Genomic DNA, 14106 nt, shown 5'->3' on the forward strand with positions numbered 1-14106 from the left:
TGTTCATTTGACATTAAAACTTGAAACGTGTTGTTCCACAACTGGAACACTCTCTCTCTCTCTCTCCATCTCATCACTCACCTGTTAGCCAGTTGAGCAGGCCTGGTATCTTCTTCCAGTAGTCCCCTGCTGGGTTCTTGTCAGTGATACCGTAGCGCCTCGCCACCTCCCCGTTGGGGCAACGCACCCAAACTGTCTTCACACTCAGCACCAGCTGACTGGCCTGAAGGCCTGGGAACACATTGGATATAGAACACTGAAGTTGATTGTCTCATCTTTGGACAAAGGTTTTATGAATGGGTGTCTGATCTTCCGCTTATGGAAACGTGGTTGTCTAACTTAAACAAAGAGACAATAACGCACTGGGTAAAAATCGAAAATGGATGACAGGTGTAGGGATAGGGAACAAAAGGTGTTATATCATTGGGTGTCTGATTGACGGTCAATCGTCAGGTCATCTACCTGGAATGTGTTCCCAGTCTGTGCCGACAGGCATCTCGTCTGTGATTCCTGTGCGGACATGTACGTTCCCTCTGTTGTCCATGGCCCACAGCATGCGGTCGTTGGGACTGGTGTGGATCCTTATCAAGTGCACTCCTACTGGCTGATGGAGGAGGAATCCATGACGATGTGAACAACACAGCACAACTCGAAATATAATGGGCTGAACAAGGGCCCCAGGACCAGCAGAGGCAAAATAGCCCCATAACTGAGATCTACCACCATATTTTACAGTAGGTATGTTTTTTTCCCCCTCATACATTCTCATTTTGATGCCAAACGTACCACTGGTGTGCGTGGCCAAAGAGCTTTATTTTATGTCATCCAACAAATGTGAATGTCTGGAGTTTGCTAAACGGCATTGGCACTTGGATTCGAACCAGTGCTATGGTCAGATGACATGTTAATAGAGCTGTTTAGTCACACACACCAGTTGTGTGTTTGGCGTCGGAATGAGAATACATAAGCAGAAAAGAGCCCCATGCCTACTGTAAAATATGGGGGTGGATCTTTGATGTTATGCGGATATATTGCTTCCACTGGTCCTGGGGCCCTAGTTATGGTCAACGGCATCATGAACTTTACCCAGTACCAGGACAAAAACCTGTTTGCCTCTGCGAGGAGGCAACAACTTGGCTGCAAGTGGATCTTCCAGCAAGACAATAACCCCAAGCACACATCAAAATCCACAATGAAATGGTTAAATGGCCACAAAACCAACATTTTGCAATGTCCATCTCAGTCTCCGGAAATGAAACCCATTGAAAACCTGTGGATTGAATTGAAGAGGGCAGTCCATAAGTGCAGACGAAGGATATCAAGGATCTGAAAATATTCTGTATGGAGGAATGGTCTAAGATCCCTCCCAAAGTGTTCTCAAACTCATAAAACCTTTTAGAAAAGGTTCAGTGCCGTTATCCTCGCAAGGTGAGTTATTGAAAACAGGGGTGTCCAATAATTATAACCCCTACCGTTGAGAAAAAAAAGTATTACTTGTCAAAAATATATACACTGCTCAAAAAAATAAAGGGAACACTAAAATAACACATCCTAGATCTGAATGAATGAAATATTCTTATTAAATACTTTTTTTTTTACATAGTTGAATGTGCTGACAACAAAATCACACAAAAATGATCAATGGAAATCAAATTTATCAACCCATGGAGGTCTGGATTTGGAGTCACACTCAAAATTAAAGTGGAAAACAACACTACAGGCTGATCCAACTTTGATGTAATGTCTTTAAAACAAGTCAAAATGAGGCTCAGTAGTGTGTGTGGCCTCCACGTGCCTGTATGACCTCCCTACAACGCCTGGGCATGCTCCTGATGAGGTGGCGGATGGTCTCCTGAGGGATCTCCTCCCAGACCTGGACTAAAGCATCTGCCAACTCCCGGACAGTCTGTGGTGCAATGTGGCATTGGTGGATGGAGCGAGACATGATGTCCCAGATGTGCTCAATTGGATTCAGGTCTGGGGAACGGGCGGGCCAGTCCATAGCATCAATACCTTCCTCTTGCAGGAACTGCTGACACACTCCAGCAACATGAGGTCTAGCATTGTCTTGCATTAGGAGGAACCCAGGGCCAACCGCACCAGCATATGGTCTCACAAGGGGTCTGAGGATCTCATCTCGGTACCTAATGGCAGTCAGGCTACCTCTGGCGAGCACATGGAGGGCTGTGCGGCCCCCCAAAGAAATGGCACCCCACACCATAACTGACCCTCCGCCAAACCGGTCATGCTGGAGGATGTTGCAGGCAGCAGAACGTTCTCCACGGCGTCTCCAGACTGTCACGTCTGTCACATGTGCTCAGTGTGAACCTGCTTTCATCTGTGAAGAGCACAGGGCGCCAGTGGCGAATTTGCCAATCTTGGTGTTCTCTGGCAAATGAAAAACGTCCTGCACGGTGTTGGGCTGTAAGCACAACCCCCACCTGTGGACGTCGGGCCCTCATACCACCCTCATGGAGTCTGTTTCTGACCGTTTGAGCAGACACATGCACATTTGTGGCCTGCTGGAGGTCATTTTGCAGGGCTCTGGCACAAAGGCGGAGGTAGCGGTCCTGCTGCTGGGTTGTTGCCCTCCTACGGCCTCCTCCACGTCTCCTGATGTACTGGCCTGTCTCCTGGTAGCGCCTCCATGCTCTGTACACTACGCTGACAGACACAGCAAACCTTCTTGCCACAGCTCGCATTGATGTGCCATCCTGGATGAGCTGCACTACCTGAGCCACTTGTGTGGGTTGTAGACTCCGTCTCATGCTACCACTTGAGTGAAAGCACCGCCAGCATTCAAAAGTGACCAAAACCTCAGCCAGGAAGCATAGGAACTGAGAAGTGGTCTGTGGTCCCCACCTGCAGAACCACTCCTTTATTGAGGGTGTCTTGCTAATTGCCTATAATTTCCACCTGTTGTCTATTCCATTTGCACAACAGCATGTGAAATTTATTGTCAATCAGTGTTGCTTCCTAAGTGGACAGTTTGATTTCACAGAAGTGTGATTGACTTGGAGTTACATTGTGTTGTTTAAGTGTTCCCTTTATTTTTTTGAGCAGTGTATATATATCTTTCTCTTAGCAATTGTATAAAATAATATAATTTCCCAATTTTTTGGAGCATACAATATAGCTCAGTATTTTAATTACTTATTTTATACAGCCATTTTGCTCATCTTTATCAAGGGTGTCAATAATTTTGGACTCCACCGTATAAGCAACTATCACTGTATCAATCAAATGGTATTCATAATCTAAGCAGATGCACTGTGTGGATTTACCTGCTCTGGTGGTTCAATGCAGATCCAGGCAGGAAGCATCATGCTGGGGTTGAGGGGTTGCGTGCCCACGCGGAAATAGACCATCCCATAGCCATCACACGCCCACACATTCTGACTGCCACATGATATGCTGATCAGCCTTACCTGACCTGCAAGACAAAGCAAACCAAACCAATGTCAGTTCTTCAGCTTCTGTGAAGTCTTTCTTCATGACACTGAAGAAACGATTGTACAGGAACATTGGTTCAGACATATAGGCCTAATAATAACAGAGATCTTTTACATAATATTGTAACAGACTTTGATAATAGGCTCATTTTAACTGGGAGTATATGTATGTCCGACTTTCTCTTACTATTGTTCAGTAAGAAAAACAGAAACCACAGCCATTGATATTGCTTTGTGCGGCACAATATAACACAGCACACTAGAGGCCCATGTGACAAAACACTATTACGTCACAGTAATCTCACACATTATATAATCTGACTATTGGGCTGGCTGACCTCTAAACAAACAATGACCTCCAAATAAAGCAATCCCATTCGCCTGCAATATTCTTGACTTTATGTTAATGACTTTGTATTATTTGTATATCTGTCATCGGTTTCTTGTGCTGTTGTGTTTATTATCTAATCCAAATGACACAATGGCAAGTTCGCTCAGGGAAAAATGAAGTCAATCTATTCTATTCTAATAAAGACTGCATACATATACGTCCACTTCAAAATGTTCAGTGACGTATGCATGGTTTCGTGCGTGCGTAAAAAACTGACACTGTAGAAGCTTGGTATGTTATACCTTTCCCAAACTAAACCATAGGGCATGTGATATCAGGACAGAGAATACGGATGGACAACGACCACCGGGAGAGGATAAGTTTAAATGCCTGGATGTCCTCACAGACACATCAGGGCAAGGTGTTGATAAAGTGAACTGGTTTGTCCTGCTAACCTTGACGCTCCTCTATCCCATGATTGCATTGATGTGATGACAGTCCCTTTAATCTAAGCCAGATAAGGAAAAGCACATCGCCCAGAACAGGAGATGGCATGTTTAAATAAAAGGTTAAATGAAAATAAAATAAAATAAAAATGTTGATGATGCAAAGAGTTCTCTGAGCTTCTGTTTAACAAATGAATGAAGGCCGAGGGGTTGTAAGCCAATAAGGCAAAAAAGACAAGTTATTATTTCATGTGAAACATTACAACACTTACTGTGTTTTCAAAGGCTTCATCACTTAAAAACAAATACTTATTTCAGTCTTTAGAAGAGGTTTCCGACTGAATGATGTGAATACTTTTATGAAATATGAGGACCGACACACCAAAACATAGCGTATTACTTAGTATTTTCTTGTCAAAGGGTTAAAGATGCATTCTGGGATCTTAAGTACTTACAATTTCGTAACAGATTGTACAAATTGGATGTTTTTTTGTTGCAGGGTGTAACATATTATACGAAATGGATGGCGTAGTACACAATTGCGCAACATTTTCAAGGAACTGTTTTTTGCTCGTGAGCACTACTTTTAAAACTACTGGCTGAAATGCTTGGGAGCATCCCTTTAATGGTCAACCCTTCCAAAATCATTGTTCTCTGCATTCATCACATTATCACTATTAGATTAAGCTATTGACATTCTGTAACAAACTTTGTGTGGGGAGAGACAGGGTCAGGGACAGTGAAACCACCCTACTGTTGATAAGGTGGCTGTCATTGTAGCCTGGCGGGTAGGAGCACTGGGCCAGTCACCAAAAGGTTGCTGGATTGAATTCCCAAGCTGACAAGGTAAAAATCTGGAACATATCGACTTGATGAATTCCACCTATCCCTAAAAAATGAAAACCTGGACCTCTATAGAAATAACCTATAATCTATAGGGATCGCTAAAGGGATCGGTTGCAATTCAAGATTACTCCTGGAGTTTCTGGGCAAGATACATTCTTAGAAAAGATTAGCCTAGTCCTAAATGTTGCCTGAGACTTGGGTGTGGAGCCCATAGATGCCATAGGGGTCTACAGCCATGTCTAGCCTAAACAAGTATTTGTATTTCTTTTTCTGAATAGTGTATATGGTACTAGATCCAACATGCATTGGTGTTCAGAGACATTGGATATACTGTTTTAACCCTTTGACATCACCCTTTCACCTCTGACCTCACTGGGAAATCCTCTGGTGGTAAAAGTAGCCACCCTTTGCCTTGATGACAGCTTTCCACACTCTTGGCATTCGCTCAACCAGCATCATGAGGAATGCTTTCCCAACAGTCTTGAAGGACTTCCCACATATGCTGAGCTCTTGTTGGCTGCTTTTCCTTCACTCTGCGGTCCAACTCATCCCAAACCATCTCAATTGGGTTGAGGTCGGGTGATTGCCAAGGCCAGGTCATCTGATGCAGCACCTTCTTGGTCAAAAAGTCCTTACACAGCCTGGAGGTGTGTTGGATCATTGTCCTGTTGAAAAACAAATAATAGTCCCACTAAGCGCAAACAGAATGCTGTGGTAGCCATGCTGGTTAATTGTGCCTTGAATTCTAAATAAATCACAGACAGTGTCACCAGCAAAGCACCCCCCACACCATCACACCTCCTCCTTTATGGTGGTAATCACACATGCAGAGATCATCCGTTCGGCCTACTCTGCATCTCACAAAGACACAGCGGTTGGAAAAAAATAATAATAATTGGACTCAGACCAAAGGACAGATTTACACCGGTCTAATGTCCATTGCTTGTGTTTCAAGCAAGTCGATTCTTCTTATTGGAATCCTTTAGTGGTGGTTTCTTTGCAGCAATTTGACCATGAAGGCCTGATTCACACAGTCTCCTCTGAACAATTGATGTTGATATGTGTCTGCATTTATTCGAGCTGCAATTTCTGAGGCTGGTAACTCTAATGAACTTATCCTCTGCAGCAGAGGTAACTCTGGGTCTTCCTTTCTTGTGGTGGTCCTCATGAGAGCCAGTTTCATCATAACGCTTGATGGTTTTTGTGACTGCACTTGAAGAAACGCTCAAAGTTTTTGAAATGTTCTGGATTGTCTGACCTTCATGTTTTAAAGTAATGATGGACTGTCGTTTCTCTTTGCTTATTTGAGCTGTTCTTGCCATAATATGGACTTGGTCTTTCACCAAATAGGCCAATCTTCTGTATACCACCCCGACCTTGTCACAACACAACTGATTGGCTCAAACATATTAAGAAGGAAAGAAATTCCACAACTTTCAACAAGACACACCTGTTAATTGAAATGCATTCCAGGTGACTAGCTCATGAATATGGTTGAGAGAATACCAAGAGTGTGCAAAGCTGTCATCAAGTCAAAGGGTGGCTACTTTGAAGAATCTCAAATGTAAAATATTTAGATTTATTTAACACATATTTGGTTACTACATTATTCCATATGTGTTATTTCATAGTTTTGATGTCTTCACTATTATTTTATGATGTAGAAAATAGTAAAAATAAAGAAAAACCCTTGAATGAGTAGGTGTGTCCAAACTTTTGACTGGTACTGTATATCAGGTGATCTATGAGCCAAACAATTTTCCTGGCAAGGTCACCAGGTCAGGACGAATACACTAAAAGCCCTATTTATGCCTACTCTAGGACCAAAGATGGTCACAGGGCAAGCACACATTACTAGTGTACTATGCCTTCAAGCAGCAACTGATGCTCACATGAAAGTGGAGAAAATATGTGTTCATACAGACAATTTACATTGGCTTACATAATCACATCAAATACTTATCATCAAAACAGAAGGCCTACCTTACTTTTAAAACTCACCTCACTGTGATGATCAATTTGAAGAAAGAACTTCAACAGCAGGTTGAAACAGTGTAGTTAGTCTTTGTTTCAAAGACTAACACAACGAAATGGACATTGCTTTCTAAGGTGATGATTAATTCAAAACTCCCATAAGCATATTAAAGCTTATGCATATGCATAAGCTTATGAGCCCAAGCCCGTAAAAAAAAACGGAATTAAAATGATGATTGTGCCGTAATACAATACATAGCCTAAGGCATATCACGCATGGTAGAAAAACACAAAATAAAACTGATATGTCTTTGGTACATAATTGGTCTAGCCTATACTCCAAAATTAAACAAATGTGAGTAATGGCCTTTGAGTGTGGACAGTATTATAATGCATACAGAATGGACTGATATGCTACGCTCCAAAATGTCTATCCATGAGTCTGGGAGAGAACGTATAGCCCTAGCTGATGCTGTTGGTTCATTGATTGTGCAGGGTGGCTTACAATCAATGAATTTGTATTTTAATAGCCTAGTAATAGGGATTGTTTTATATTTTCACAATTAATTGGCTTACACATTACATTTAGCTATACAGAATATCTCACCACCATGCGTTTCCATCTCCTGCTCTCAACAGTTTAGTGAAATATGATTTGTTTTGCGAAAACATGTCACTATCGATGGTCCGGAACAGATTTCAAAAAAAGTTTCCCAAATTAAGCACTGGGTAGCTGGGACAGGCCATGGCATACAGAGTTTGGGCGGAATATTACCTACAGGGCAGCAAGAGCATGCTAATCAAGCAGTGTTTGATGCTTGGAGTGAAATAAGTGTTCTTAGATTTATTTCTCAGCTGCTCATATTAAGCACATGCTCCGATATAAACCCGAAGTAGCCTACAAAACGGACACGTGGAAAAGCGCGAGGCCTCCATTCGCTATTTGAGTGTATACAGATGACATGTCTTTTTCCCCCCCTGTTCCTGCCTATTTTCATATTAGTTAAGACAAGATTACATTGAATATAGTGTGATGGGTGAAAATATGATCACTTGATGAGATAACAGCTGAGCAGCCTGAGGCAAGGAACAGAGCGCAAGCTTTTTTTGTTGCTACTTTCTCAAATCATCAATAGCCTATAGTCGCACAATGCAACCCATATACTGTATGTCTTGATTTCTAAGACATTCTAAGGTTTGTATAATTCACAACTAAAGTTCCCAAATAACTCAAAATCTAGTGTATAGGACCTGTTTCAAAATGTTCACTTTTACACTCAACATAGCTGAATAAAATGGAAAGGATATGAAGTGGCTAAGTCCAATTATATTATTTTTACTATAAGATCATATAAAATAATACCACAGGACTATATGGTATTATTTTGTCAGCTAAATAAACAAGCCTACAGCCTATAGCATGGTGCATAGCCAGATAACATTTGCCTACAGTAGGCCAATTCATATTCTGTTCTTCTGAAATAAATTTTCTTCATAATGTTTCTTTAGACCTGACTAAAAATAAATAATGGGTTTATTCTGAAGGTGTACATTAAATTGATTTATTATACTTTTTTAAATGTCGATGTTCCAAAGTGGCGCATCAGTGACTTGTACAGTGCCTTGCGAAAGTATTCGGCCCCCTTGAACTTTGCGACCTTTTGCCACATTTCAGGCTTCAAACATAAAGATATAAAACTGTATTTTTTTGTGAAGAATCAACAACAAGTGGGACACAATCATGAAGTGGAACGACATTTATTGGATATTTCAAACTTTTTTAACAAATCAAAAACGGAAAAATTGGGCGTGCAAAATTATTCAGCCCCCTTAAGTTAATACTTTGTAGCGCCACCTTTTGCTGCGATTACAGCTGTAAGTCGCTTGGGGTATGTCTCTATCAGTTTTGCACATCGAGAGACTGAAATTTTTTCCCATTCCTCCTTGCAAAACAGCTCGAGCTCAGTGAGGTTGGATGGAGAGCATTTGTGAACAGCAGTTTTCAGTTCTTTCCACAGATTCTCGATTGGATTCAGGTCTGGACTTTGACTTGGCCATTCTAACACCTGGATATGTTTATTTTTGAACCATTCCATTGTAGATTTTGCTTTATGTTTTGGATAATTGTCTTGTTGGAAGACAAATCTCCGTCCCAGTCTCAGGTCTTTTGCAGACTCCATCAGGTTTTCTTCCAGAATGGTCCTGTATTTGGCTCCATCCATCTTCCCATCAATTTTAACCATCTTCCCTGTCCCTGCTGAAGAAAAGCAGGCCCAAACCATGATGCTGCCACCACCATGTTTGACAGTGGGTATGGTGTGTTCAGGGTGATGAGCTGTGTTGCTTTTACGCCAAACAAAACGTTTTGCATTGTTGCCAAAAAGTTCAATTTTGGTTTCATCTGACCAGAGCACCTTCTTCCACATGTTTGGTGTGTCTCCCAGGTGGTTTGTGGCAAACTTTAAACAACACTTTTTATGGATATCTTTTAAGAAATGGCTTTCTTCTTGCCACTCTTCCATAAAGGCCAGATTTGTGCAATATACTTTTGATTGTTGTCCTATGGACAGAGTCTCCCACCTCAGCTGTAGATCTCTGCAGTTCATCCAGAGTGATCATGGGCCTCTTGGCTGCATCTCTGATCAGTCTTCTCCTTGTATGAGCTGAAAGTTTAGAGGGACGGCCAGGTCTTGGTAGATTTGCAGTGGTCTGATACTCCTTCCATTTCAATATTATCGCTTGCACAGTGCTCCTTGGGATGTTTAAAGCTTGGGAAATCTTTTTGTATCCAAATCCGGCTTTAAACTTCTTCACAACAGTATCTCGGACATGCCTGGTGTGTTCCTTGTTCTTCATGATGCTCTCTGCGCTTTTAACGGACCTCTGAGACTATCACAGTGCAGGTGCATTTATACGGAGACTTGATTACACACAGGTGGATTGTATTTATCATCATTAGTCATTTAGGTCAACATTGGATCATTCAGAGATCCTCACTGAACTTCTGGAGAGAGTTTGCTGCACTGAAAGTAAAGGGGCTGAATAATTTTGCACGCCCAATTTTTCCGTTTTTGATTTGTTAAAAAAGTTTAAAATATCCAATAAATGTTGTTCCACTTCATGATTGTGTCCCACTTGTTGTTGATTCTTCACAAAAAAATACAGTTTTATATCTTTATGTTTGAAGCCTGAAATGTGGCAAAAGGTCGCAAAGTTCAAGGGGGCCGAATACTTTCGCAAGGCACTGTATGTGTACCTGGAGATGCTAAACATATTTATGTTAATTAGCGTTCAATTACTGTGAGCCTGGAAGTCTTGTGCATGACAACAACTGGCTGACAACATTTCATGACCGCCACAGCCCTAAGCTTACTAGTAGTTTTATCAGGGACAAGATGCCAATTGAGAAACAAATGATAAAACATTGTTAAATGTTTATTTATGTCAAACATGGAGAACCCACACAAGATAGACCAATGCTTTGTGATTTATTTCCCTTCCAAAAATAATTTTATTATATAGTAAATCAATCTTTTATAACAAATTACCTAAATGTTCGACACCCAATGAACGTCTTACAATGAAATAAGTTTCACTGAAAAATGTCTTTTCATTATGCGATAACTTTCAAAACTTCCTTCATGAACTATAATGAACTGTGAAAGGTGTCAAACACTCTTGTCCCTGTCCTGATTCCTGTGCAGTGTTCTAGCACGGAGACTTAGTGTCAATGACCACATGATCTAACAGAACACGGCTAAAAATGTGTGTACTCTCAGCTCCCTCCCCTCTCATGTTACATTGTGATGCACACATAGCCCAATACGGCCTGGCTACAGCTGTCTGCTGTCGTCACATGGCTGTCTATTTGCATCCAGACACTTTCCAGCAGCAGAACATATACAACCTGAACCTCTTCAATAAACAAACACTGAAGCTTCTACCAAGACCCTGGTGCATCTATCGAAGGGTTGAAATCTATCTGCTGTTAGATAACTTACTTTCCATGAATTTTAAATGACACCAACCTCTTGGAATGGAGGGTAGGGACTCATTGCCAAATGACGGTAATACATAGGCCTAATATCTCTTTAGAATCATGTGTTTTCTACAGGCATGTCAGCTTACTGCTTGAGACGTGGTACAGCCCAAAAAAGTCTAAAAGGCAATGTAAACGGTTCACTCCAAAAAATATATGGATTTCTTTGGAGAACTTATCAGACACTCCTTCATGGAGTATTGAAAGGTCTTGACTTGTAGTAGGAGGAATTGCTCTGATAATTTCCCTGCCTGGCATGAACTTTGACACCTTGCTCAAGGAGGACCTTATTACAAAAAAAGTATTATGTAAGTACCACCTGCCTATACATAAGTAAAAAAACTCCCTAGTAAAACTGAGGAAGCGAGTGACGTCTGCCTGCTGAATCTGTGTCAGCAGCCAACTCAAGACAATGCCTCTAGATCCAGATCCTCTGTTTCAGGAGTGCTAGTTTATTGCTCTCCCTGTATTCCTGAGGGGCGTAACTAGGACTAGAAAGACAACCTCACATGAACTAGGTCAAAGTCAGACTGCAGTTTGGAGGTGCGAGTACCATTGCCGACCACTGGGACATGAAACGTAAGCTGGTGGGGACACTACGATGGGCGTGCGAAAGTATGCAGCTACATGGAACTGACACCAAAAGACAGGCTGACATTTGACAGACTAGACATACAGCATGTGCTAGATAAGTATGTCACACTGGGAATAAATGTTCAGCTCTGATCAGTTATGAAATGGCCATTTAATTTTTAAGAATGCTTATTGCCTATATATAAAATGTTCCTTTAACATCTGCAAACAAAATGGCTTAGTTATTACTACAGTATAATGAATTACATGTTGAAACCTTACAGTGAAATGCTTACTTACAAGCCCTAACAAAATGCAGTTAAGAAAATACCCCCCCAAAAAGTAAGAGATAAGAATAACAAATGATTAAAGAGCAGCAGTGAATAACAATAGTGGGGCTATATACCGGTACAGAGTCAATGTGCAATGTGTAGTCTGGGTAGCCATTTGATTAGCAGTTCAGGAGTCTTATGGCTTGGGGGTAGAAGCCTCTTGGACCTCCCCTACCGACCAAGCCCTCCCTAACCCGGGCGACGCTAGGCCAATTGTGCGTCGCCTCACGGACCTCCCGTTCGCGGCCGGTTACGACAGAGCCTGGGCGCGAACCCAGGAACTCTGATGGCACAGCTGGCGCTGCAGTACTGCGCCCTTAACCACTGCGCCACCCGGGAGGCCCCTGGCCTTGTGAATATTGACCTGTTTAAAGGTCTTACATCGGCTGCGGAGAGTGTGATCACACAGTCTTCCGGAACAGCAGATGCTCTCATGCATGTTTCAGTGTTACTTGCCTCGAAGCGAGCATAGACGTTATTTAGCACATCTGGTAGGCTTGTGTCACTGGGCAGCTCTCGGCTGCGCTTCCCTTTGTAGTCTGTAATAGTTTGCAGGACATGCCACATCCGACGAGCGCCAGAGCCGGTGTAGTATGATTCGATCTTAGTCCTGTATTGACGCTTTGCTTGTTTGATGGTGTGTCGGAGGGAATAGTGGGATTTCTTATAAGCTTCTGGGTTAGAGTCCCGCTCCTTGAAAGTGACAGCTCTAGCCTATAGCTCAGTGCAAATATTGCCTGTAATTCATGGCTTCTGGTTGGGGTATGTATGTACAGTCACTGTGGGGACGACGTCCTCGATGCACTTATTGATAGTGACTGATGTGGTGTACTCCTCAATGCCATCGGAAGAATCCCTGAACATAGTCCAGTCTGTGTTAGCAAAACAGTCCTGTAGGTTAGCATCTGCTTAATCTGACCACTTTTTTTATAGACCCAGGTCACTGGTGCTTCCTGCTTAAATTTTAGCTTGTAAGCAGGAATCAGGAGGATAGAATTATGGTCAGATTTGCCAAATGGAGGGCGAGGGAGAGCTTTGTACGCGTCTTGGTGTGTGGAGTAAAGGTGGTCTCAAATTTTTCCCCCTCTGGTTGCACACATTTAACATGCTGATAGAAATTAGTTAAAACTGATTTAAGTTTCCCTGCATTAAAGACCCCGTTCACTAGGAGCGCCGCCTCTGTATGAACATTCAAATCTCTGGCAAGAGCTCTGGTGGACAGCCCTGCAGTCAGCATGCCAATTGCATGCTCCCTCAAAACTTGAGACATCTGTGGCCTTGTGTTGTGTGACAAAATTGCTAATTTTAGAGTGGCCTTTTATTGTCCACAGCACAAGGTGCACCTGTGTAATGATCATGCCGTTTAATCAGCTTCTTGATATGCCACACCTGTCAGGTGGATGGATTGTCTTGGCAAAGGAGAAATGCTCACGAACAGGGATGTACAGTGCCTTGCAAAAGTATTCGGCCCCTTTGAACTTTGCGACCTTTTGCCACATTTCAGGCTTCAAACATAAAGATATAAAACTGTATTTTTTTGTGAAGAATCAACAACAAGTGGGACACAATCATGAAGTGGAACGACATTTATTGGATATTTCAAACTTTTTGAACAAATCAAAAACTGAAAAATTGGGCGTGCAAAATTATTCAGCCCCTTTACTTTCAGTGCAGCAAACTCTCTCCAGAAGTTCAGTGAGGATCTCTGAATGATCCAATGTTGACCTAAATGACTAATGATGATAAATACAATCCACCTGTGTGTAATCAAGTCTCCGTATAAATGCACCTGCACTGTGATAGTCTCAGAGGTCCGTTAAAAGCGCAGAGAGCATCATGAAGAACAAGGAACACACCAGGCAGGTCCGAGATACTGTTGTGAAGAAGTTTACATCCGGATCTGGATACAAAAAGATTTCCCAAGCTTTAAACATCCCAAGGAGCACTGTGCAAGCGATAATATTGAAATGGAAGGAGTATCAGACCACTGCAAATCTACCAAGACCTGGCCGTCCCTCTAAACTTTCAGCTCATACAAGGAGAAGACTGATCAGAGATGCAGCCAAGAGGCCAATGATCACTATGGATGAACTGCAGAGATCTACAGCTGAGG

At 42.1% G+C, this 14106-nt stretch overlaps 1 protein-coding gene across 4 annotated transcripts in view; it reads right to left on the minus strand.

Annotated features, from left to right (window-relative positions):
- Nucleotides 1-14106, minus strand: part of tecpr2 (tectonin beta-propeller repeat containing 2) — a 34016-nt gene that overhangs the window by 2471 nt on the left and 17439 nt on the right. For all 4 annotated transcript variants that reach the window (XM_021574003.2, XM_036954686.1, XM_021574001.2 and 1 more), the window contains exons 17-19: nt 3285-3433; nt 463-604; nt 82-231 (exon numbers count right to left, since the gene is read on the minus strand). In XM_021574003.2, coding sequence (XP_021429678.1) covers nt 82-231; nt 463-604; nt 3285-3433 — 441 coding nt within the window. The remainder of the gene's footprint in view (nt 1-81; nt 232-462; nt 605-3284; nt 3434-14106) is intronic.

The sequence above is a fragment of the Oncorhynchus mykiss genome, chromosome 19 (genome assembly GCF_013265735.2).
Source record: "Oncorhynchus mykiss isolate Arlee chromosome 19, USDA_OmykA_1.1, whole genome shotgun sequence".
NCBI classification, from domain to species: domain Eukaryota; kingdom Metazoa; phylum Chordata; class Actinopteri; order Salmoniformes; family Salmonidae; genus Oncorhynchus; species Oncorhynchus mykiss.